The following is a 27,653-nucleotide window of genomic DNA, read 5'->3' on the forward strand; positions in this document are numbered from 1 at the left end:
TTTATACTGCCTTTAATCAGGATGTAATGACCTTCCCTGTCTTTTTTAATCATATCTATTTTTACTTTGGCTTTGTCAGAGATGATAGCCACTCCTGCCTTCTTTTTCTCATTTGATGCCCAAAAGATTTTGCTCATACCCTTAACCTTGAACTTGTGTGTGTCTACCCGCCTCATATGTGTTTCTTGTAGACAACCTATGGTAGGATTTTGGTTTCTGATCCACTCTGCTATTTGCTTCCGTTTTATGAGTGAGTTCATCCCTTTCACATTCAGAGTTACAATTGTTAGTTGTGTATTCACTGACATTTTTTGTATCCTCCCCTAGACCCACTCCTTCTTATTGCACTATTTTCTTTTACACCAGTGGTTTGCTTTCAGCCAGTATCCCTTATCCCCTCCCTTGATTGACTTTCCTTTCTGCCCCCTCCCTTGTTGTTCCCTTCTTTTTGTTTTTTTAAAGACCAAATGAATTCCCTCCCCCTTCTTCTTCCCTCCCTTTTTGGCCTCCCCACTCCCCTGCTCCCTTTGGTTTATCCCTTCTGACTTTCTCAGTAGGGTTAGATAGAGTTTTTTATCCGGATGGATAATAAAGCTACTCTTCCTTCTCCGGGTTGATTACACTGAGAGTAAGGTTTGATTATGCTCTCTTCCTCTCCTTCTTATGATATTATTCAACCCCTCCCCTTCCCATGCCCTCTTTGTGTGTAATAGAATACCTTATTTTTCTTATTTACTCGGATTTTTCTTGGTGTCCCCTACTATTTCCCCCCTCTTTCCCACCCCCCATGTCTTCTTAGACCATTTAGTATCCTGTCCTCTCCCTATGAATTATTCTTCTGGTTGCTATAGTAGTGAATATTATAATAGTGTATAGAGTTCACTACAGAGAATTATACATAGCATTTCTTCACCTAGTAATACAGATAATTAGATCTTATTTATGCCCTTAAAGAGTCAAGCTTAAAAGACTATGAGTTTTCTTTCTTTTCCCTCTGTTTCTCATTTACCTTTTCATCTTTCTCTTGATATTTGTGGTTGAGTGTCAAACTTTCCATTAATCCCGGTCTCTTTTGTGCAAAAACTTGGAATTCTTCAATTTTGTTGAATGCCCATACTTTCCCCTGAAAGTATATGGTTAGTTTTGCTGGGTAGTTGATTCGTGGCTGAAGGCCCAGCTCTCTTGCCTTTCTGAATATTGTATTCCAAGCCTTGCGGTCTTTTAGTGTTGAGGCTGCCAGATCCTGTGTGATCCTTATTGGTGCTCCTTGATATTTGAATTGTCTCTTTCTGGCTTCTTGTAAGATTTTTTCTTTAACTCGAAAGCTCTTCAATTTCGCTATTATATTTCTGGGTGTTGACTTTTCTGGGTCCAGTGTAGACGGTGTTCTATGGATCTTTTCAATGTCTATATTGCCCTCTTGTAGAACTTCAGGGCAATTTTGCTGAATAATTTCTTTAAGTATGGAGTCCAAGTTTCTATTAATTTCTGCCTTTTCTGGAATACCAATGATTCTCAAGTTGTCTCTTCTAGACCGGTTTTCTTGGTCTGTCACTCTCTCATTGAGATATTTCATGTTTCCTTCTATTTTATCAGTCTTTTGACTTTGTTTTATTTGTTCTTGTTGTCTTGAGAGATCATTGGTTTCTAAATGTTCGATTCTAGCCTTTAAGGACTGGTTTGTTTTCGGCTCTAATGTTTTTGGTTTTCCTTTTCAATCTGGTCATTTTTGGTCTTCAGTTGTCTTGTCTCACTTTCCAATTGCAAAATTCTGCCTTTTAAACTGTTATTTTCTTGCCAGATTTCTTCCATCTTCCTCAGCATTTCATTTTTAAACTCTTCCATAGCTTGTGACCAGCTTTCATTTTTTTGGGGAGGTTTGGGTTTTTGTTTTCCCTCCTCTGTTGTCTGGATTTTCTCTGTGTAGAAGTTGTCCAGTGTTCCAGAGTTTCTCTTGATAGTCTTTTTCTTCTGGACTTCCTTATTGCTGGCCATTGTTAGCCCCACCCCTTTTCAGCTTTGTCTTTGCACTCAGGGTCTGCCTGGGCCTTGCAAGCTTGGGGGTGGGGGGGCTCCAGTCTCCTTGTCCTCGGGGTCAGGCCTCCCTGGTAGACCCTGGTCTGCCCCTCTGCTCGAGGTTCCTTCAGCAGTCTTTGGGGCTGCTTCCACAGCCCCGCTCAGGTCTGCAAGGGGTCCTCACTGGAAGTCCAAGCCTGGGCTGGGGATCGTTATTCAAGCCTAGGGCACTGCCTTTGCCTGGCAGATGCTCTTAGGGCCTGCCTTCACCCCCGCAGAAGATAGTGAAAGTCTGTGGGCTGGAGATCTTTATTCGCCCCTGAGGTGATGCCTTCAGCGCTTGGGAAAGGCCGTGTTTTAGGGGCCTTTGTCCCGGCTGGAGGCGGTGCCTTCACCCACGTGGACGCTAGGGGAAGGTCCGTGAGGGCCCCCAGCCACCTGGGGTCCCTTGTCTTGCAGCACACAGGTACAGGCTCCCGGGCTGCCAGTGATTATCTGGTTACCCCAGTCCTGTTTACCCGCTTGTGAGTTGGGGTTGTGAGAGGTGTGCGCTGTGAGGGGTGGGGGAGGGGCTTCTTCCTCACGTTTTAGTGAGAGCTGTTTCACCCCTTTATAGCGTGGAAATGCCCCGATTCTGCGTACCTTCAATGCTGCGCCCTGTTGTGGGGTTCCTTTGTTCCTCTGGACTTGTTTTTATTTCCCCTTGAGGGGTCCTGTATGGTTCGGTCAGGAGAGATGGAGCAGCTGCTCCTTACACTGCTGCCATCTTACCCGGAAGTCTCAGATCCTTATCTTGATGTGGAACTGAACCTTGGTTCTCAAAAGTTATTCTATTGGAGACCAAGCTATAAGAAGTTCTATCTGGACAGAAAGACTTCAACCAAGGTCTCAGTGGCAGATTATGTCTTCTGCCTGGTTACCAACCCAACTGTATGTTGAGAGTCTCATCACCAGTAGGTAAATATTTGTAGACTGTCTAAAGAAAGTCCTATTCTGATGCCTCATTGTGGTATGCAGATAACCCATGTTCTCAAAGTCTGTGCCAGGAGAAAGCAAATTGACAGCTTCTACCAATCACAAAATGCTGCAAGTTCAGGGACCCATTGACAGACTGTGCCTAGCTAAAGGCTGAATCTTTCACTAGACAATTAGCCAGTGAGTGGTAATTTTTTTTGGAGGGATGAAGGTGTATGGAATTTGGAATAGTGACAATTATATAAAATAGCTCCAGGCCCAGGAGACCCACTTCATTTACACAGTGATGATGACAAAATAGCAGAAGTGTACTAGGATAGTAAAAACTATAGTTCTTAGATTTATAAAATGAAAATGTTTTAAGAAATGACGGCAACTAAGGATTGGATTCAATAACATACTCAGAGTCATGTTTTAGCACAATTTTCCATCCACCTGTTTTTGCTTAGACTTCTCTTGGACTCATTTCTTCAAGATTCTAGTGAAGCATTTCCTCTCAGCTCTTCCTCCTCCTCCTCCTCCTCCTCCTCCTCCTCCTTCTCCTTTTAAAACCCTTATCTTCTGTCTTAGAGCAGTATTGCCATTAGTTATCACAATTAACCTAAGGTTTGTTGCTGCTCACATTATGGTCAGTTGCATAGTTGTAGTTAGTATATATGTTCTTTTTTTCCTTTCTATATTCTATTTCATGTTATATCTTCCTATATTTCTTTGTATAGATCCCTGTACCCCTTCCTCCCCATAACTCTCCAACACCCTCTTACGCTGGTTCTATGAGTAACCCTGAGGTGCTGGGGTTTCTAAGACTGCTGCTCACAAACCTTTATCTGGTGTGCTTCCTATTGATTATCAGCCAGATTTAGTTAGCTTTTAGAAAGAGTATTAATTGAGCAACTAGAGCATGAGTAGTTGTTACAGTAATATCCTTCCTACTGGAAGGCACACTTGCACATGCAAGGCCCCTGGGACTTAGCCTTAGAGAGCACATGGTCAAAAGATGAACTTAGTGCTTCTAGTTACTGAAAGCTTTATTCTTCCTTGATGGAATCCTTATAAAGTTTCTATTAGGCATAACTCTCCCAAGCTCTGTGGATGTTTTTTTGGTTTGCCAAGTTTACCCTTGGTCTGGTTCTTAAAGCTGGATACAGATGCTTCTACCAACTACTGCTACTCTGGGACACTGCTTCTGACCTTAGAAGTTCATAAAGTTGTCACCTGATCAGACAAGAAGGCAAGGAAAGAAACTCAATCTCTCACTCACCTCAAGAGAATTTCCCCCTCAGGAGTCTTCATCACCGAATCTCACTACCACTAAACTGACTTGTTGCTGGAATGCAAGTTCTGACTTGCTGTGTTATACATATACTCAAGAGGAGTGTCTGATTTTTCAGCCAATCATAAAGACTTTTTTTGCGTGACATCTTTCATCATCCAATCAACAAAATACTCCTTCCAGGTTGTTTAAGTATTTGTTCACACTTAGTTTACAACTTTGATTCAGCTGAGTAAATTGGGCCTTCTGTTTCTATCTTAATTAGAGTGGGAGTAGAAACTTCAAGTCTTACATGTTTTTTCTTCATCTTTGTCCTTTACTATGTGGTATTATTATAGTATGCTCATATATCAATTTATTTAGCCATTTCCCAGTCATTGGACACATTTGTTTTGTTTTTCCTATCACAACTGTTTAATGTTTTTGTACAGACAGTTCTCTTCTTCCTACCAATGATTTATTTAAGGTAGAAACCTAGTAGAGGGTTCTCTGGGTCAAAGGGAATGAATTTTTTTGTAACTTTTATTGTATAATTCCATATTGTTTTCAAAATGCTTAAGCTAGTTCATTGCTTCCCCAGAAGATCACCATGGCTATTTTCCCAAAACTGTGTGAACTTCACATTTTTTCATCTTGTACTATCTTTGATGATTCAGCAGGTATAAGATTCTGCCTTTGAGTTGTATTTCTTTATTTGTTGCTGGTTTTGAACATTTTTCATGTGATTATTGGTGGTTTGTGTTTCATTTTATTTAACTAGGACATTGTTCTTCCCAAATTGTTGTCATTCTCAAGTCCTTATAAGAAGATGCCATAAATAAGTAAATTTCAATGAAATTTTATGAAGTCAATCATGCTAAATTTCATTTCTGTTTTGCATACTACTACTATAATACCTTTCACCTTAGAATCTTAAAGCACATTACGAACATTAATTCAACTTTACAAAACCCTAGTGACCTTGGAAAGGGATATAAAGGATCACTTCACCCACTTCTGAAATGCAGCCACCTCAGGGGAGGAATGTGGCAGCTGCTTAATAATGTACTGCAACACTACACAACACTTTAGTTAAGGTAATTAGTAACTGTAGTTGGTAATTGCCTTGAATATTAGGCTGTCAAATATTTAAGTCACCTGGATCTTGAGTTCATTACAAATCCAATTTGTTTCTTTAGTATTTGTGGGGAGGAATCTTGGGTTGTATTTTTTTTAAACCCTTGTATTTCGGTGTATTGTCTCATAGGTGGAAGAGTGGTAAGGGTGGGCAATGGGGGTCAAGTGACTTGCCCAGGGTCACACAGCTGGGAAGTGGCTGAGGCCGGGTTTGAACCTAGGACCTCCTGTCTCTAGGCCTGACTCTCACTCCACTGAGCTACCCAGCTGCCCCCTTGGGTTGTATTTTTAATAGTATTTTCTCATGTTTTGTCATATAGAAACTTAAAATGGGGAAGGGCCATATTTACAGAAAAAAAATTATGTAATAACTCAACTTTGGCTATTACTTATGCATCTCTTTTAAGTTCAAAGGTATGTTTCTGCTGTCCATAGAAACTGCAAACCTCTTGTAGGCAATATAGGGTTGTTGTACTGACTGATTCCTCCCTTAACAGTCAAATCTAATTTGATTAATCAAGAGAAGTTCAAGTGACTAGAAGTGTTTTAACATTTTATTTTCCCCAAATCATTTTCCTCAGTTCTAAAGGGGCTTTCTCTATTTCTCCTCTCTTCTTATATCAGAAATTCTATCTTATATATAGCTCTTCATTCTATCCTCATTCTAAACATTCCTTTTCTCTGTTCCCCCCCAAATTCCCTCAGGATTGTATTTTTCTTATATTGGTCTTGTATCATTTCTTTCATATCTCTTTTTAAAAAATAAATGGTAAAGTATTGGTAGCCAGTGTCCATTTGGGGCTCAGAACCATTCAGGGGACTCATTCCACTTGCTAGCATTAGGCATTAATAGAAATGGAAGAGTAGAAAGCAGAGAGAATCCAAGAGGTGCCTCTGAGCCTAAAAAGTGCTCATTGCCTTAGTACAAAATGAAAAGACAAAACCAACTCCCAAACTGGCAGCAGGTACTGGTGAGTCTCAGATGAACCCCCAGGATCTATACTGCAGCTGCTACTATACTTCAAAGAAGCTATAGCAGCTGGGCAAAACATCCTGGGGTTGAGCTGATCTGAGCCCCAAAGGCAGACACCAGATGTCATGGCTCAGAAATACCAGTGGAGTGAGAATCAGGTAAGTAATAAAGTACGGTGGAAAGGAAGGGAAATGAGATAGGAAGGAACAAAATGAGCCTCAATGCTGTCTCTTCTCTAATTGCTATCCCAATGATTGCTTAAGCTCCAATCAAAACAAGAAATATTTTCTACTTGTTTTATTAAAAGCTATGTTTTAAAAATTATATTGATTGTACTACACCCCTACAACCTTCAAAGTAGATCAGAAAAAGATTATATGTGAAATCATCTACTATATATAATTTACATTTTATATCCTTTAAAAATATATAATAAATTCAAGGTGTGACTCTCAAAGCTGCCTGTCTGTGTTTCCTTTTGAGCTTCCTTCTGTGCAAAAGTAAATTTGTAAAAGATGTATTATAAAAGAGCTATAGCATTCATTAATACATTTTATTTATTCTATTAAAAAAACTATTATCTTTTGTCAGTATAAATTCCAAGATTGTAGAGCAGCAAGGGCTAGGTAATCAGGGCTAAGTGACTTGTCCAATGTCACACAGCTAGGAAGTATCTGAGGCCAGATTTGAGGCCATTTTAGATAGAACTAGGTAACTGACTCCAGACTTGGTGCTCTATCTAAAATGTTACCTATCTGCCCCAATGATACATTTGAAAAGTTTAAAACAATAAGGTGCTTAAAGCTCAAACTTATAATAAATTGCTCCTCTTTTGATTTGTAAGCTGAAGAAAAACAATCCCCATTTGATTGTTGACAATATATCTAACATATCTAATTATGACAATATATCCCATTCTCAAAAATATATCAAAAACCTTATCAGAAAAATTCTATAAATTCTTATTATATAAAGTCCAAGCTAATATAAAATTAATGTTATAATTATCACATTCATGCTAAATATATGCTTTATGTTCTACTGTAATTTAGGTTTTTATTTATATTACACATAAATTTAATGTGACTTTTTCCCCCAAATGTACAGTTGAGAAAATTTTAAGTATCCAGTTGAGCCAAAGAACAGAAGCGTCATCATTGAAAGAAGAGTTACCTAGTATGGTAATTAAAACAATTAATTGAAATATAGAATATATAACTTTTATTATTTATTAGAAATTGTTTATAAGTCAAACTGAATGCTTACATGTTTTAGTCAAGTCTATTTTAGAAATGTTAGGAACCATCACTAATGCCTCTGATGCTTTGAATGTATGTATGGTAGGTAGGTTTTCTACTCCTGTTAACTGGCAGGTGAAATGTAAATAGATATCAGGGAAAAGATTAAGTTGGATATATTGATTTAAAAGTCTTCTCCATAAAGTTTACAAATAAAGCCATGGTGATCAGATCACCAAGGGGAAGAGTATATAGAGATGAGGAATGGAGACTGAACCTTGTAGGACATTCATGTTCAAAGGGAAAGTGGAAAATGATAAAATATTGGCAACTGAAGAAAGGAAGAAGAGTGAGACAAGTATAAGGTAAACTAGGACCTAATAATAATATGGAGGAGATGACCCACATTGATAATTGCTACAACATCAAGGATACTGAGGCCTGAAAAAAATAGATCATTGGATTTACCAGTTAGATCATTGGTCTTTGCTAAGAGAATGTCTCCAGTAGTTAAATAGGGACAGAAGCCAGAATGTTATTTTGGGACATAGCTATAGTGTTTAGAATGGCACCCTGATCAGAATGCATCTTAGTCATTTATCTTAATTCTGGGTGCCATGTTTTAGGAATGAATGGGTGCCATATTTTAGGAAAGACATTGACAAATATGTCAAGAGGAAATTAAGGGGACATAATGTCTTAAATTATTTTAAAGTTGTAATAGTAAAAAGAAACTTGATCCCTGGCCCTAGACAACTGCAGTAGAGTGGCCACCACTGCAAGGAGGCAAAGAAAGCTTCCAAAAATCAAAGCAGCTCCAAAAGGAGAAAAGACTACCTCAAGAGGCTAATGGTTCCTCTCTTACTCTCTCCGTCAGGCCCTTGTTTGGAGACTGTTGATGATGTTAGATTATTTTAGATGAAATTATTCATAAGGAACAGGTTATAGCAGAAGGCTTCCAAGGTCTCTTCCCTACAATGAAATTCTATGATTCTAAATGTAACCAGGATGAGACAGGGCAAATTGACATGATTATATTATGGGATATGTAGTGTTGATAGTAGTAAATGTTCTGTATCATTTTTGTAGACTGTTTAAGCCATATCATAAGTTAAATAGACTTTTGTAGGTTGACCTTGCAACCTACCCATCACTGTTTTGATGTGGGGAAATACATTCCAAGTTTGAGAAAAGCAACTTACTAACACACTTGAAACACAACCTGCTATGTAAATTAGCAACTGCCTTTTTATATGGATGGCATGTTACATAAAGCAGAAATGTGAATTATAACCTAGAAATACTTTATGGAAGTTTTGAGTTGAGTAAAAAACAAAGCCAAGGATAATATTGTTAATTATTTTTTGCCATTCTCTTTTTTAGTTCACAGAGTCTAAGGAAGAAGTCATCCAGGAATACTTGCCTACGCTGTCTTCATCATCATCAAGTTTAACTATAGAACCTGAAGATTTCTTTGTAAGGTTTCATTAAGTTATTTGAAAATGTATTTTCAGGTTATTTGCTCATCCAGGCAAACAACTGCATAATTCCTTCTTGAATGTCTTTGTCCTTAAAATTTTCCTCACCCAGGATATTTCCTACCAGCAGTACAAATAGCCCTTTCTTCCTCTCTTAACCCATATCTGTTTCCCCTTTCAGGATCTTTCTCACAACTCGTGGCCTCATTTATTAATTCAACTAATGTCTATTACAATTCCTTCACCAAGCCTTCTCACATTAATATAGTATTGAGATCACTATGATCACTAGAGGATTTCTTGTCTGGAAAAGAGAACCTGAGTTCAAATTCACTCTACTTCTTATAATCTTTGTGACCTTAGCTTTAACTTCTTTGGCCTTCCATTTTCCCATTTGTAAAATGAGAGTGTTAGACTAGGTGATGTCTCAGTTCCCTTCCAACTCTAGATTTATGAATCTGTGATTCCATGATGCATATTTTCTTCTTTCAACTCAGTTATCAGTTTTTTATTTGAAAGAAACATGGCTTGAAAAATACCCTAGGCCTAGGAGCACATATTGCCACTTCTCCTATAGCAAGTACTAAGCTCATTAAATATATGTTTAGTGATGAGGGTTTCAAGCAGTTTTTTTAAAGCCCTTACCTTGTCTTGGAGTCAATACCATGTTTTGGTTCCAAGACAGAAGAGTGGTAAGGGTAGGCAAGTGACTTGCCCAGGGTCACAAAGCTGGGAAGTATCTGAGGTCAGATTTGAACCTAGGACCTCCTTTCTCTAGGCCTGGCTCTTAATCCACTGAGCTACCCAGCTGCCCCTCAAGCAGTTTTTAATGATTTGCGCTTTTGTGACATTTCTGTGATACATTTGAATTATTGGATTAAAAAATGTTAACGGTAATATTTTGACTAAATGGCCATTATTAAATTGATTTTCAGAAATATGACCCCAAAATCACTACCACCCTGAAGACTTATTCCTCTTATAAGATTCCTAAAGTTTTTAAAAAATGTATTTCTAAGAATTTAATTAATTATTTTCCAATTACACGTAAATATTTTTTTTAATTCTGAGTTTCAAATTCTCTCTTTTCCTCCCTTGAACCTTGAAAAGGCAAGCAATTTGCTATTGATTATGCATGTAAAGTCATGTAAAACATATTTTCTTATTATCTGTGTTGCAAAAACAACAACAACAACAAACCTACCCCATGAGAAAAATAAAGAAAATGAAAAAAAAATCATGTTTCAATCTGCAGAGTTCACCTCTGGAGGTGGATAGAATTTTTCATCATGGATTCTTTGGAATTGTCTTAGGTTATTGTCTTTATTACTCCTATAATTTTTAAGGTATTTCCATGTTCCAAAGAGATAAAGCAAAAAAGGGGGAAATAAAAGTAGATGTTAAGTGTCAAGGAAAGCATATGTGAGCATTTGAATTTTAGGTCAGGGACACAAAAGTTACAAATTTCAAAGACATTTTATTATTTGCTCCAAGATTGCACTGAACCCGAATCTGATTGAGTACTTGACTTTTGGGAAATTGCACCAGAAGAGAGCAAAATCTTTCTGTGCATATTGTTATGAATAGGTTAGATTCTTTAGGAAGCCTGGTTTTACAGTTATTGGGATGAAAGTGTCAAATTTTTCAGGGTCAGAAGCCTTATCAATAAGATCAGGAGTGAATCAAGGATTCCCATTTATCACCATTATTATTCAATATTGTACTAGAAATGCTTAGCTATTGCAATGAGGGGAAAAAGAAATTGAAGGAATTAGAATAGGCAATGAAGAAACAAAACTATCACTCTTCACAAATAATATGATGGCATATATAAAGAATCCTAAAGAATCAACTAAAAATTAGATGAAATAAATTAACAACTTCAGGAAAATTGCAGAATATAAAACAAACCTACATAAACCATGAGCATTTCTTTATATTGCCAGCAAAGCCCAGGAGCAAGCTGTAGAAAAAAGAAATTCCATTTAAATGAACGCTATACAATATAAAACATTTAGGAGTCTACCTGCCAAGATAAGCCCAAGAATTATATGGACACAACTGCAAAACATTTTTCACACAAATAAAATCATATCTAAATAACTGAAAAGGTATTAATTGCTTATGGGTATGCTGAGCACATATAATAAAAATTACAATCTAAATTATCTTTTTCTTCAGTGCCATACCAAATGGCCCAAAAATTATTTTATAGAGACAAGAAATAATAAAATTCATTTTGAAGAACAAAAGGCCAAGAATATCAAGGAATCAGTGGGGGAAAAAAACAAAATAAAAGAAGGTGACCTAACCTACCAGATTGCAAACTGTAATACAAAGTAGCAATCATCAAAACCATCTGGTACTAGCTAAAAAATAGTGTTGGATTTAGTGGAATAGACTACGTACATAACACATAGAAATAAATGACCACAGTAATTTAGTGTTTGATAACTCAAAAGATCAAAACTTTTAGGACAGTAACTCTGTTTGACAAAAACTTGTGAAAAGTAGAAAACAGTATGGTAGAGAACTGACTGACCATCTCACACTGTATACCAAGATAAGGTCAGCATGGGTACATGATTTGGACAAAACAGATGATAACATAACCAAATTAGGAGAGCATGGTATAGTTTACCTGTCAGATCTATGGATAAGGGAAGAATTTATGACCAAACAAGAAACAGAGAGCATTAGAGATGTAAAACAGATAATTTTGATTGTATTAAATTAAAAAGGTTTTGTACAGACAAAGAAAACAAAAGATAAGGGAATCAAAAAGCTGTGGAAAAATTTTTATGGCAAGTATCTCTGATAAAGGTCACATTTCTCAAACATAAAGAACAGAGTCAAATTTATAAAAATACAAATTATTCTCCAATTAATAAATGGTCAAATGATGTGTTTTCAGACAAAGAAATGAGAGCTATCTATGTCATATGAATGCTCTAAATCAGTGATGGGCAAATTTTTTTAAAGAGGGGGCCAAAGAAAAGGAAATGCTTATCTGTCAGTCTGTTTCTAAGGCAACGCTTTCAAAGTTTCATTGTATTGTATCCTACGAATGTCCCCCTGCTGGATAGAACAATTAAGGGGGCCCCCTCATTTGGCCCACTGCCCATAGTTTGCCCATTACTGTTCTAAATCACTCTTAATTAGAGAAAGCAAATTAAAACAACTCTGAAGTACCACCTCACACCTATCAGATTGGCCAATATGACAGAAAAGAAAAAGGATACATATCAAAGGGGATGTAGGACAATTGGGACACAAATGTACTGTTGGTGAAGTTGTGATCTGATCCAACCATTCTGGATAGCAATTTGGAATTGTGCCCAAAGGGCCATAAAACTGTGTGTATCTTTTGATCCAGCAATACCAGGACTGGGTCTATATCACAGAGATTTAAAAAATGAGGAAAAGATCTATTTGTACAAAAATGTTTTTAGGAGCTCTTTTTGTGGTGGCAAGGTATTGGAAGTTGAGGGGATATCTATCAGTTGGGTTTGATTGAACAAGATGTGCTATATGATTGTGATAGAATAGTATTATGCTATAAGAAATGAGGAACAGTATGATTTCAGTAAAACTGGGGAAGACTTACATAAACTGAGGCAAAGTGAAGAACAGAACCAAAGAACATTGTACACAGTAACAGCAATATTGTTTGATGAACAAGTGTGAATAACCTAGCTATTCTCAAACACAGTGATCCAAGACAGTTCCAAAGGACTCATGATGAAAAATGCTATATGCCTCCAGAGAAAGCACTGAGGGATTATGAATACAGACCAAAACATTCTGCTCCTCCTCCTCTTCCTCCTTCTCCTTCTTTGTTAGAGATTTGCTCCACAAAATGACTAATGTGGAAAAATGTTTTACATGATTGCATACAAAAAAAATCTCTATCAGATTGCCTCAGGGAAGGGAGGGATGAAGAGGATTTGAACTCAAAATGTTTTTTTAAAAAATGCTAAAAAATTGTTTTACATGTAATTGGTTGGGAAGAATAAAATACTATTTAAAAAAAAACAAGTTTAGAACTCAAAGAGACCTTAGGGGTAATCTATTCTAAGCCTTTTATTTATGTGAGGAAACTGAGATTCAGAGAGTTTAAGTGACTTATTCTAGGTTACACATGGGTAGTAAGAGTAGGATGGTACCAATGAGATAATACATGTGAAGAATTTTGTTAACTTTTGAAGCACTCTGATATTAGATAATTTTATTAAATTTCAACACTAAACTTGCTGAGTAACCAACCACTGAACTTCAGTTTAGTCTTTATGTAAAATGGGGTCAAATATACCTGCACCTTCTCTCAGGTTTCTTGTGAGGTTCAAATGACATAAATTATGTCAAATTAAAACACTTTGTGTCAGTTTTTTATAATTCAAAAAGAATATTTTCAAAACTCCTATTATATTGAACCTTGAACATTGGGTATACAAATTTAACACCTCTCCCTGTATTACTATCCCCAAATTGAACTTACACCCACTGATCAGGTACCCAGAAGGCAGCTGCTACTTTCCAGTTCTAAGGATACACTTTTAACACTCTAGGTCACTGTTTTACCTCCATTAACAGTCAGTGGCATTTACTAAAATGGCATTAAGCACAGTAGCTACAAAACATTCCCCCAATAAGCCTGGGCATACTTTCTTTTATGTACACAAAACATTCACAGTTAGAGTGGGCACAAACTTAGAATATAATGTAATTAGGCCCATATGTAAGGAATACATGTAGCCAAATCAAGACAGGCCTTTCTCTCCTCACCGAGTACATTCTGCATCTTGTATCTTATTTGTCAGGCCAATACTTTTCTAGAATTGATAATCAATCTTCTCTGTTGTAAAAGGTCATTTTTCTTAAAACTATCATTTCTCTTTAGCTGTTTCCTACTATTGTATCCTGTCCTGGAAATTCTCATGCATTATGAATTTTGTTGTGGTTATGTTAGGTCAATAGTAATTATCAAGATGTAGCTTTTTTCCAGACTTCCTTCTAAAAAGGATTTTGGGGCCTCCAAGATTCCTTATTCTCTGGGAATATGTCTTTTTGATTCTACCTACTACAGTTTTTATTGTTTGACTAACTCTCTCCTTCCTATTCCTAATTTGACTACCACTCTTCTGCCTTCTTCACTGACTTCTTTTCCTCCTCCTGTCTCATGAATATGGGCATTTCCCAAAGTTCTGCCTTTTCCTCTTCTATCCACCTACTGTTGTTAAGGCTTCCAAAGCAAGGTTAGCCCCATAGCTAATGAGAGACATGAAGTAGCTTACTGGGTCAGCCATGAGGGGAGGAGTGACAAGTGACCCTCCCACTAGCCCCCTCACCCCCAATTGGGTTGATTACCTTTTTAGTAGTGTACTCCCCATTACTGGAAATATGCGATTGTTGGTACTGGTATAGATTTCAGTTTGGCTGACTGTGGTACCTTTAAGCAGCTTGGACTGCCTATATAAAAACCAGGTAAATTTATGCAACACAGTAAAGATACAACTGTACTATCTTTTTCTTAAGGAGGAACTTCCCTGTGACTTGGGTATGTCCATATCTCTCTCATTTGGGCACCTACCCAAAGGAAAGCAGCTGGAGAGGGGGAGAGAGTGTGTATGGTCATCAACATGGCCCTTCCCCAGGTGTCTAGTGTTTAGAGCTGTGGCTGGATGGTGAGAGGTTAGTGTCAAGGTAAAGGATGAATCTGTAAAAACCTTTCAGAGCCAGATTCAGCTGCATTTTGGATCTGTTTGTTACTCTGCTTTGTCATCTCCAGTTGTTTTGAGATCCTTGATGTAACAGGGTTACCTTACTTTATGGAAATGACACACCTGGGACAGCTGGGTAGCTCAGTGAATTGAGAGTCAGACCCAGAGATGGGAGGTCCTGGGTTCATATCCGGCCTTAGCCACTTCCTAGCTGTGTGACTCTGAGCAAGTCACTTTACCCCCATTGCCTAGCCCTTACTGCTCTTCTGCCTTAGAACCAATACATAGTATTAATTCTGAAGTGGAAGGTAAGGGTTTTAAAAAAATGACACATCTTTCAAAACCCCACTTAAGTACCATTTCTGTGAAATTTTTCTTCATCACTGCCACCTATAAATTATTTCTCTTCTGATTCCCTCTGGCTCATATTACTTTTATTTTTATATAAATGCCTTATCTCCCTTATAAATTGCAACCCACTTGAAGACAAAGAATATCTTATTTTTTTAAAGCACATGGGAATAATGTTTTCAATATAGTAGGTCTTCAGCAAATATTGAACACATTAATAATAGCTAATATTTGTATAATGTATTCCTCATTTGATCCTTATAACAACCCAGTATGTTAGCTGCTGTTATTATTCCCTTTTTATAGATGAAGAAACTGAGGCATTGAAAAGTGACTTGCCTAAGGTTAGATAGTTAATAAATGTCTAAGGGTGGGATCTGAAATCAAGTCTTCTTGACTTCAAGTCCAACATTCTATCCATGGTTTCATCTATCTAAATCTAAATAATGGTCAGGGTATAAATCATGAACCTAGAAAAACTTGTCTAGTTTCTACCCAAAAGTTTAGCACTCATAAATTTGGCTCTTCAGTTAGAGTGTAAGCACTCTGAGCAGGAACCATGCCACATGTTTCTTCTTAATCTCCTTATAGGTTTAGAATAGTGTGAGTATATAGTCAATACACATTAATTGATTGATAATAGTTCCAATCTGTCACCTTTCCCCCAATTTATTTATTTATTTGTTTGTTTTTTGAGCCCATACCTTCTGCCTTGGAGCCAATACACAGAGTGTATCCAAGGCAGAAGAGTGGTAAGGGTAGGCAATGGAGGTCAAGTGACTTGTGCAGGGTCACACAGCTGGGAAGTATCTGAGGCCAGATTTGAACCTAGGACCTCCCATCTCTAGGCCTGGCTCTCAATCTACTGAGCTACCCAGCTGCCCCCACCTTTCCCCCAATTTAGACATGGTCTTCCTTATTAGTTCCCTATTAAGGGCTATAAGAGGCTCAAAGTTTTTGTTGTCCAGTTGGTACTGTACCCCCTGCAACTGTGAAATCACCTAACTCCACTAGCAACATTTTATTAGGATTGAATCCATATTGGAAACATTGTTGGACAGTTAGGTAAGTCTATTTTTTCATTATATCTTGTTTTTTTAAATATCCAATTGAAATAATTAGCTTTATGACTTTTACATGATGGTTCGAATTATTCACCTTCTAAAATTTGGGTATCTCATAAACTATGTATGCCTCCTTAAATTCAAGCTCATCTCAGAATGTGTTGTTCTCCCAGGTGAAAAGTTCACACCTGTACTTGTAATACAATAATGCTGAGATGATGCAACCAGGAGCTCATTAAATTGAGGAAAAGAAAAACTTGCATTTAGACCCTTGCCTCTTTTTTGCCCTAGGATGCAGAAATTCCTTTTTCTGAAGCATCATCCGATTTTGGAAAATCATCTAAAGCAAGCCTAATAATTGATGAAGAAGACTTTCGGCCTGTTTATAAAGGTGAATCATCTGCTTTCTGTATCCAGCTGTTTTGTATTGATGAGAAATACGAAACAAGGCAAGTATTGTTGTTTAGAGTTTTTAGAGATTAAGTCCATATTTTATGACCAGTTTTGCCATGACATTCTTATACAGAATGATTGCAGAACTTAATACTATTAGGGTTTTATTCAATTAAATGGGGTGGGAGGGAAAGGTGCAGAAAATCTAAAGGTTGGAAGAGACCTCAGAGTTGTTCTGGTTCAATTCAGGTCCAGCCTTTGTTTGAAGACCTCCAGTGCAGGAGAACACTCTATCTCCTAAGTGACTTATTATACTTTGGAATAAAACTAATAATCAAATTTCTTCATTTTACATAATTTTTATCATCCTCATCATATCAAAGCCAATATAATAGCTAAAACATTGAACATTATGGACTTCTCAGATCTCAAACCTATGAATGACACATTATAACTTTACCTCTATCAGCAAATGCTGTTTTAAATAAAATACAACTTTCCCTCTTTCTCAAACAAAAATCACAGAAGAGATCAAATTAGAACCGTTGAAAAATTATTAAATGGATTACTATACATATATTTCACTTTATTATATTTTCTATCACTCCATATATCATCATATACAAAATATTTCATTCTTGCAGAAGAAAAACATATAATTGATTACGTGGTTCAATGGATATATGACTGGGGTTTTAGCTTTAGAAGATCACTACTACAAATATGAATAATATGGAAATAGGTTTAAAACAATGATACATGTATAACCCAGTGGAATTGCTTGTCAGCTCCAGGAGCAGGGAGGGAAGAGGGGAGGGAAAGACCATGAATCTTATAACCATGGAAAAATATTCTAAATAAATTAAAAAAAAACATTTCATTCTTGTTGGTTACCTCTTGGTTTCCCTTTGACTACCCAATAAACCTTTAACTGTTGAGCTCAGATGTTACTTTATCTCTATCACTGTCCAAGCCTGTCTTAGTTTCTTTAGGATACCAGTCATGATATCAATCTCAAATAAAATGTTTTCCAGAGACTTTGTTTCTGTTTTTCTTTTTCTTACTTTCTGTCCCAGTTACAACTCTAAGACAGAGGCTAGACAAATGGGGTTAAGTGACTTGCACAAGATCATCTACCTAGAAAGTGTCTGAGGCCAGATTTGAACCCAGGTCTTGCCAATTCTATGCCTGGCCCTATATCCACTGTGCTACTTAGCTGTCCCTGCCTGTTTTTGTTTTAACAAGTGACCATTAAAGATCGATGTCTATTCTACCCAATAACTAACAATCATGAATTAATGAGTGATTGATATATGAATTAGAAAACATTTATAGGTAGTACAGTGGATAGAGCACTGGGCTTAGAATCAGGAAGATTCATCTTCTAAGTTCAAATCTGTCCTCAGACACTTAATAGCTGTGTAACCTTGGGCAAATTCACTGTTTGCCTCAGTTTCTTCATCTGTCAAATAAGCTGGAGAAGGAAATGGCAAACTATAGTATCTCTGCCAAGAAATATCCAAAGGAGGTCATAGAGAGTTGGACCTGACTGAAAAGGACTGAAAATATTAATAACAAAATGTACCTTACAATTAGAGGGATAATTTCTATAATGCAAATATAAAGTGGTCCCTACCCTCAAAAGAGTTACCTTTTAAAAGAAAATATATAGCAGAGTAGTGGCTAAGGAAGGTTACAGGGCAGTCTGTTGAGATACATACACTTTCTGGAAAATGTAGTAGTGTTTGCTTGATTCAGGCTCTTAGAGCAAAAGGAAAGTGGGACAAAGGTGGTTCTTAGCAAAGACAAGGTAGAAAATAGCTGGGGTGAAGATGAGGACATGATCCTAGAGATGTAAGAACAGAGCATATGTGGTCTCTTGAGGTCAATTTTGGAGGTGAGAGCACTAACCTCAGGGAAGAAAATGGCTGGGATAAAAGTAAGAATGCATAGTTTCAGGGAATTCAGAGCTAAAGGGAAGGAATCTTCCTCTTTCTTAATATATCCTGGTTGTACTTTTGATTTTAGGTAGGAGAATTTTCTCTTATCCACATCATTCTATTGATTTATCCAGATTCCGTGCTCATTTTTTTGCTTTGCTAAAGTCAAATAAAAGAATACAGTGTACAAAATATTTTTATGTTTTAAATTTTATCACCTTTTAAAATCATGATTCAGAAATGGAATAGTACCCTTCCCACAGGGGAGAATTTAAAATCATGTCCTATCTGTACCACTTTTTTAAAAGGTAAAATCTGATATAAGTGGACACTTAGGGCAGCCTTGAAGTAAAGAAGAAAAAGAGACTTGAAGTCTGTAGGATGTATTCATCATCATCATCATCATCATCATCACTCACTTTTATATAGTGCTTTAAGGTTTATGCTCTGAACATTTATTAAATTATACATAACAAGGGGCAGTTAAGTGGTTCAAGAGCTAGAGTCAGGAAGACTCATCTTCCTGAGTTCAAATCTGGCCTCAGTCATTTACGAACTTAATCCTTTTTAACTCAGTTTCCGCATTTATAAAATGACTTAGAGAAGGAAATGGCCAATCACTTTAATATCTTTGCCTCCAAACTCCAAATGGGGTCACAAAGAGTTGGACATGACAGAAACGACTGAATAACAAATACATAATGAGAATATTAATCAATCAGTAAACATTTATTAAATACCTGCTATGTGCCAGGCACTTGCTAAGTACTCAGAATATAGGAAGGAAGAAGACAAGCTTTTGTAAATGGTATTCTCTATAATAGATCAATCTTCAAAAACAAAGAATAAGTTGAAAAGTGCAAAGAATACAAGATTCCACACTGCTTATTTCTGCTGATTAAAATAATGTTTGATTCTCTGGAGCAAAATGCTACTTTTTGAAGGCTGTCCTTCGACAAAACTGTCCTGTACATGTGTTAAGGTCATAAAAAATTGATAGATGCAACAACAGAGATAACTGTGTTCAACAATCTTGTGATTATTAATAGTAAGTGAAGCATAAAACAGGAAGATAAATGCTTGCCAAATATATTTTCCATTGTTATGGAGAATGTTCAGAGCACAGACCAAATGGAACAGGAGGCCCTTTAGATGGTAAAGAACTATTACTGAAGAGATAGAAATTGCATTATTATAACTAGATTTACTATATCTAAAATATTCTCACAGATAAACCTTTGTATTAGATGATCATCCAAACCCTAGCCCCCCAACATCCAATTCTTTATTTCCATTTCCTTCAACTCTCCCATCCCAAAGTTCCAACCAAATGCCATCCACTCCTGTTCTTCCCTCTGAAATGCAAACTTCCCATCATACTAAATCTTTTCCTTTTCCCACCTCTTTCCGTATTTTAGCTTTTATTGAAACTTGGCTCCCCTGATGATACAGTACCCTTTCTGGTACTGGTTGCACCTTTACTCATTCCTCTTGGCTAGAGGTAGGGGTAGAACCTGAACAATTACTGCATTGCACTTTATTTTGGTCTGTTTTTGACTATAACAATTATTTCATTGGCATAGGGAACTCATAAAGAGGAAACCTCCTCTAAGAGTGAAAGTTGGCAATTCCTATATTCTCAGTCATTTGTAAGAATGAAAGAACTGAGTAGTATGGGGAGAACAAAGAACAAGTTTTGGAATTACAAAGCAGAGGGAACAGTGTGATAACTACGCAGAATGATCAGATAAAGGAATGTCTGAGTCCATGAACGTGGATGTGGAACAATTGTGGATGATGGCACATTGAAGGTTATGATATCTCTGTGTGTAAATGAGTAGGTGAAGGAAGTAGTTCATGGGAAATGAATAAGTTGAGAAACCAGGAAGTTAGGGAGTTTGAGGAAGTATCAATGCACAGGTTGAAATCCCTTAATTAGAGGGCAGGAAAGAAAGACTGTGATCCAAGCTCTGACCTCATGGAAGAAGAAAGAGTGTCCTGTAGACAATGGCCACCAGAATCTTGATTGAATTACAAGTATTGATTGAATGAACCTTAGTGGAGGAAAGGTTATTGAGTGATGATGGTAGAAGCAAAGGCTAGAAATGACAGTGTGGAGCAAGGACTATCCCAACTGCCTTACCACAACCATAGAATTAAGGAGTATGATCTGGAAAAGCCAAGAAATCGATGTTATCAGGAAGGAACCAGGTTTCGTTGAGTATAAGAAGATGGAGGAAAGCAAGAAAGTAAGAGGTTTAAGATGAAAGCAAATATGTTACCTATGAAGCAGGAGAATTACAGAGAATTACAGTGGAAAGGGTGGGTAGCTTTAGAGTATGACACTGAGATATTGTGTGTATGTGTGAGTTTGTGTGAAATGGAAATAAGAAATCAAGCAGTAGGTAGTGGGTAATGAGGTTAAAAAAAAGATGATCACTGTGGGTGGGGTTAGAATCAATGAGATGGAAGAGGGGATGTGGGGAGTGAGTTTGTTAATCATCAAGGAATATTTTTACATAGATTTTCATTGTCCATAGGGATTTAGACTTGAGGTGGAGTTGTCACAGGGAGGCAACTGTGAGATAGCTGGAAAATGAGATAAACTAGACATATAAGAAACAGCAACTTTAGGATTCTACAACTATACAAATCCTCAGAGCTCATTAAAAAATTTTTTTTGAGTTTCCAATTCTTTTACTCCTGCCTCCCCTTCCCCTATCCACTGAGAAAGCAAGCAATATATCAATTATAGATGTGAAGTCATGCAAAATATATCATCATATTAGTCATATTGTTTAAAAAAACCAAACATAAAGTGGAAAAAAGTATACTTCAATCTGTACTCAGAGTTTATCTGTTCTCTCACTAGAGGTGTGTAGTGTCATTAGTCCTTTGGATTTGTTTTGGATTATTTTATTGATCATATTAGCTAAATCTTTCACAGTTGATTATCATTACAATATTTTTGTTAATGTCTACAATGATCTCCTGCTCCTTTTACTTTGAATCAGTTTATATTCATTTTTCCAGATTTTTATGAAACCATTCTGCAAGGTAATTTCTCTTGGTTCAATGGTGTCCCATCACAAGCATATACTGCAACTTTTTCAGTTGTTCCTCAAATGATGCACATCCCTTCAATTTCCAATTCTTTTTTGCCACCACAAAAAGAGCTGCTATAAATATTTTTGTACATTTAGGTCCTTTCCCCTTTTCTCTGATTTATTTGTGATACAGACCTAATAGTGGTATTGCTGGGTCAAAGGGCATACAGAGTTTTGTAGCCCTTTGGGCAGAGTTCCAGATTGTTATCCAGAATTTGACTAATTCACAACTCTACCAAAAGTGTATATATTTCTCAACACTCCCTCCAGCATTATTATTATTTTAGTTTTCTGTCATGTTAATTAATCTGATAGGTGTGAGATAGTACTTCAGAGTTGTTTTAATGTACATTTCTCTAATCAATAGTGATTTAGAATATTTTTATGTGATTATTGATAGGTTTTATTTCTTCTTCTGAAAACTTCCTATTCATATCCTTTGACCATTTAACAATTGGAGAATGGTTAATATTTTCATAAATTTGGCTCAGTTCCCTACATATTTAAGAAATGAAGTCTTCATCAGAGGAATTTGCTGTAAAACTATTTCCCCAATTTCAATCTTTCCTTCTAATTATAGCTTCATTGGTTTTGTTTATGCAAAACCTTTTTAATTTCATATAATAAAAATGATTAACTTTACTTTCCTAAGGAGACATTCTTAAAGATTCCACGAAATGGGGACTTCTAGGAGTTCTGAATTTGCCTTTTGATCACATATGTTTTCTAAGTTTGAAGCCATTCTTCTTGGGAAATCTTGCATGTGTAAGAGACTTGTGTATACAAGGGGAATGGGTTCATTCTAGAACTCTGAAAAGAGATTTCTGACCAAGGAATATAGGAGTTAAAGAATTATCTCAGAGGGAATGTTACACTGGTTCCTTTCACAAAACCTGAGTTCTAGGCAAACTGAGGTCTACTTGCTACTCCCTGAATACTATAAGATCCTTTCAAAGAAGAAAGGTTTTGAATAGAAGTTTGGGGATAGGCAAAGAAGGCTTATCTTAGAAAAGTGTGGAGATATTTGGCCAACTGCTGATTATTTATAGCACTTCATGAGGCCATAATAAGGTATGAATAATTTGCCTTCTATCTAGCTCCAGGGAAAAGCCATGTTGATGAAATAATTAGAACTTTTCAAATGAATATGAAGAATACAACAAAATGGCTTAACTAGTTTTTTCCCTAACTGAAACATACAAAAAATGGCATAAAATGTTTTTTTTTTATCAAATTTTAAAAGAAAATTCCCCTTTTAATTCATGTTTGAATAGAGTATTTTTATAGAATTTGTTTTTTCTTATAAGTATAAATAATTCATTATCATGGGCAATATCATGAAAGACACTGAACATATTCTCTCTTTTAGGCTTTCTTTTTCTTTTTCTTTTTTTTAAAACCCTTACCTTCCGCCTTGGAGTCAATACTGTGTATTGGCTCCAAGGCAGAAGAGTGGAAAGGGTAGTCAATGGGGGTCAAGTGACTTGCCCAGGGTCACACAGCTGGGAAGTGTCTGAGGTCAAATTTGAACCTAGGACCTCCCGTCTCTCGGCCTAGCTCTCAATCTACTGAGCTACCCAGCTGCCCCTAGGCCCTATTTTTCTATTTTGTAGTTTCAGCCTAACCACACAAGAATCTTTCTGTGAGAAAAGGGCAGTATTCTTTTAAATTATACATAATGTATTTGTAATAACAAAAAAGATAAAATTCCATAATTAGAGTCTCTAGCCACCTCCTCCTGTATTGACTGTATTGTATTCAATTTAGGCATAACTGAATAAAAATATACAAATACTATTCCAAAGCTGTGTCATGACAAAATAATTTATCCTGGCAGATGGCTATGTGATAATTATAAAGATTATTCAAAACAGTTTTCCAAAATATCATAGCTCATTTTCATCTCTTGGTTCTTTTTCATAGCTTTAGTGGGTAGACTGAAATTAAACCATGAGTATTATTGTTTAAATGCAAACTGGCTATGAATTAGAAATATTGGACCCCCCACAATGGTTCATCAGTGTTACTAGAATCTGAATTCATCACCTTTTGCTTTTTTATTTTTCCTTATCACTAAATGTGATTATTCTGAGTTTTCCAACATAAATCTGATGAATCATTGTAGCTTGCTTGTGAATATACATCTGCAGCTGGGGATAAAATGCTTTGCATATTAAAGAGTAAAAGGTCAGAATTGTCTATATGTCCCCTCACAAAAGGAAACGATAGATTATCTCCTCTGAGCAAGCTTCTTTCTGTTGCCTATTCAAATGCCCAGAAATTATTAATTGCTGTAATATTGCTTTGGGGTCTAGAAAATACTCTAATGACAACTGATGTGAAGCTTATAATGTCTTCAATTGATTAATGCTCAGCTAGAAGCAATTCCTGATTAGTGAGGATGACTAATTGCTGCCTGGAGGGACAAGGAGTCATAAATCTATGTAAATCTACAGTTCATGCTAGATATGTTCTTCATTTTCTTACAGTGTTTGCTCTTTTGTTTACAGGTCATTGGATTTTATGCAGTTTGTTTTTGGCCTTTTTCCTGTAAGTGATGAATTTTTAAGAAAAAAATATTTGTAAACTATTCAATTAACTTTTAAAGCCAAAATACAATATCCATTTTTCTAAACACTCAGAATGTGTGATCAGATATGAACACGTCTTTTTTTTTTTAGGAATAGAGTCAAAAATCATGTCATACTTTATTAACAATAGAATGGTATCTTATTTTATATTAATTCCTTATTATTGGTTATATTGATGACCCAATAGGCATATATGTCATTTCTATATAGATTTACTAGTATTTTACTTCAACTCTATAATTAACCATTCTACTAATTTTATTACTAAATAATAAGACTTTATATGAAATAATAAGCCAGGTTGTCATGTGCAGCCTATGAGATCAGCCACTCCTTTATAGTTACTATATATATATATATATTTATACATATACATGTATATGAACACTGCAGAGAAATGTCCTAATTCAATTTAAAAAACAGCTCTTTAATACATACTGTGTGTAAGGAATGCCCTGCTGAATATGGGTAGGTGGTAATTTCTGTCTAACTCTCTAGTGTGCTGGTTATTTGTCTAAATGATTTGCAAGAATATCTACTTGCTTAAAAAAAATCATGCAGCCCAGATCTTATTCTTGTTTGCAAGGCTGGACATACCCAACTCAATTTTTCCTTTCTTACTTCCCCATTGTGCCCTTAGATTTGGTTATAGAGGGAAATGAAAGGGAAAAAATATTGTGGGAATGGATGAATCCAAGGTCCGTAATGAGCTAAAAAAGTATTTCAGTAGACTGGCCTCTTAGTTAAATTTGTCAATGGATATTATTTGGTTTTTTAGTCCTGGGAAAATGGTATTTCCAATTTTTAAAAATGAAAATCTTTTACTATGCTTTAATATTTTTTAGTACTATGGGAGAAGTGACCAACCAATTTTTAGTTAAATCAAAGGTTTTAAAAAACCTATAGTTTAAATTGACCTTTCACCCAAAGTAGTGATACCAGCAAGAGAATAAATTCTTAATCTTATGAAAATAGTTTTGTGAGTATAATGAAACATAATATTTCTCCATTTTTAATGGAATATTAGGTTTTATTCCTTTTCCCAACCTCCTGTGATATTGACAGTTTCTCTAAAAAATAAAAACGCAGCCACCTAAAAGATAACTTAAAGAAATTTTATTTCCTTGAGTTTGATCCTTTCCTTTTCCAAAACCTATGTAAATCCAACTCTTCAGGATTACATGGGGCAATGATACTGTTAACAACAGACATTCCTATTACCTTGAACACTTTTTCAGCATGAAACCCCAGAGTACGAATACTCTCTTACACTATTGCTGTCCACTTAAATACTGATTAGTGTCCCTACCCAAATCAATCACTGCTTTCCAGTTATTCTACTGTAAGTTGATATCTAGTCCTAGTTTACAAAGTCCCCAATTTATGACTAGGTACTTTGTTAGAAATGAATATGGTACAGGTGAAATGATGATTCACTCATTTGTATTGAAAATGTCTCTAAGGATTTTGGATTAGCAGAAGTAATGCCTTTACAGGGTTCAAGAGAAGGCAAGATCCCAGGGGCACAAATTAACTCATAGGAATAGAATGGCACTTTCTTTGGGGGCCTGGCAGAAGAACAAGTACACATATATGTATGGCACAATACTGAGTCTGTGGTTTCACCCTATACACACAAGAATCTTGCTGGGAGAAAAAGGCATTTGCTTACATAGATAGACTAGCTTTATGTTAAAATTAATAATGATGCATGCAGTGTTCTTTTAAAAATATACTTAGAATTATGTGATCTTAAGACTGGAACGGACTTTGGAATAATCAATCATCACATATCTAGAAGGGACTCAGAGGCCATTTAATCCAACTCCCTCATTTTACAGATGATGAAACTGAAATCCAGGGAGGTTAAGGGACTTTGGATCATAATATCATACATATAGAGCTAGAAGAGTACCTTAGAGGCCAGCTAATTCACTCCCTCATTTTACAAATGAGGAAACTAGGGACTAGTTGTTTGCCAAAGGTCACAGAATAAATGTCAGAAGCAGGATTTGAACCTTTGTCCTCCAACTCCAGAGTCAATCATTGTTCATCCCCCTGTACCATGTTGTCTTCCTCTTTCAACACACCAGACTCTCTCATTTTAGAGGTTAAAGGAATCCAGGTCTCCTGATTTCATCTTGTGCTCTTTCATCTTTGTGTATATGAATTTCCCTTAGCTAAAAATTTGGTCCCTTAAAATAATTAGGCTGAATAAATATTTCCAGTATGGATAGTATTTGTTTATTCAATTTTCCATCAGTCCATAGGACGCATAAAGCATAAAAATTATGAATCATTTTCTCTTACAATGGGTTAATGATTCACATATAGTAGCTGTTTAAAAAATGTTTGTTGAGTAAAATGGAATTAAATACTTTAAGCTAAATACCTTTCCCTAATATATTTTTTCCCCTTCCTTTTTGCTTTGATGGTATATTTTGAGGTTTGTTTTGAATGATATCTTCAAAAATCAGTAAAAAGAGGTTATTTGTTATAACTAAATTGATAGAAGGTATTTTCTTTTAATCATTTTAGCATAAAGACTTCTGTGTTATTTCTGTTCCTCATCTTACACCCGAGTTTATTCTGATCCAGAATTTCATTAGGATTGTTCCTTTCAATAACTCCATTCTTGATAATGATCTCTATGTTTTTCACCGTGCTGGATTGCTCAAGTAAGTAATACATATTTTGTCGAATTAAAATGTTATTTTTTAAAAAAGTAATTGCCTTTCATTTTTAATATTTTAAAATTAATTGGTTTTGATTTCAGTGCAATATCTGAGTGGATATAAATATTTAGCTCTAGAGGAATTAAAGTCAGCTTTCTATTATTTATTTGGGTGCTGGTGATCAATTTCATAACAATTCCTCATTTGGTTTTTCTCTTGGTCCCTTTCCATTGTCTTTTTATGAGAAAAGTGAAGCAGGTAGTATATCTCGGTATCCAGTATATTCGAGGAATGAATAATTCTGAAAAAATGTGAGATTTTCAATTAGCTGAATCATTAACATTTTAAGTACTGAAACTTTTTCTTTGAACAACTTTTATATTAATTGTTTAAAAAGATGATGCATTTTCCTGATTTTCTAAAGAAAGCATATGAAAAAGTGATACTTCTGGATAATACAGAGTCTGTACTGTTTATGAACATTAATTACAGTTTTGTTTTGTTGATGCAGCTTGTAGATGATGTGGGATGTGGAGAAAAATAGTACTGATTTTTTAACTGTTAAAAAAAAGAAACAAAAAACTTCCATTGTATAAGGTTGATTTCTAATCATTGTATTTTTTTGGTAAAGAATGTCTAAATTTAAGACTTCCTCTTTAGTATAACATGGTTTTATTTCCGTAAAATTAATTTCTAAATCAATGTAGCTTTCTTGCCTCATAGCTTATTCTCCCACCAAAAAA

The 27,653-nt window shown here is 35.9% G+C and overlaps 1 protein-coding gene across 1 annotated transcript in view; it reads left to right on the forward strand.

The window, feature by feature from the left end:
• The window catches only part of CFAP61 (cilia and flagella associated protein 61), a 368,321-nt gene that overhangs the window by 86,978 nt on the left and 253,690 nt on the right, over positions 1-27,653 (forward strand). The window contains exons 7-9 of the mRNA XM_044659499.1: positions 16,496-16,653; positions 24,155-24,194; positions 26,774-26,913. Of these exons, the coding sequence (XP_044515434.1) occupies positions 16,496-16,653; positions 24,155-24,194; positions 26,774-26,913 (338 nt within the window). The remainder of the gene's footprint in view (positions 1-16,495; positions 16,654-24,154; positions 24,195-26,773; positions 26,914-27,653) is intronic.

Source organism: Gracilinanus agilis, chromosome 2 (assembly GCF_016433145.1).
Source record: "Gracilinanus agilis isolate LMUSP501 chromosome 2, AgileGrace, whole genome shotgun sequence".
NCBI classification, from domain to species: domain Eukaryota; kingdom Metazoa; phylum Chordata; class Mammalia; order Didelphimorphia; family Didelphidae; genus Gracilinanus; species Gracilinanus agilis.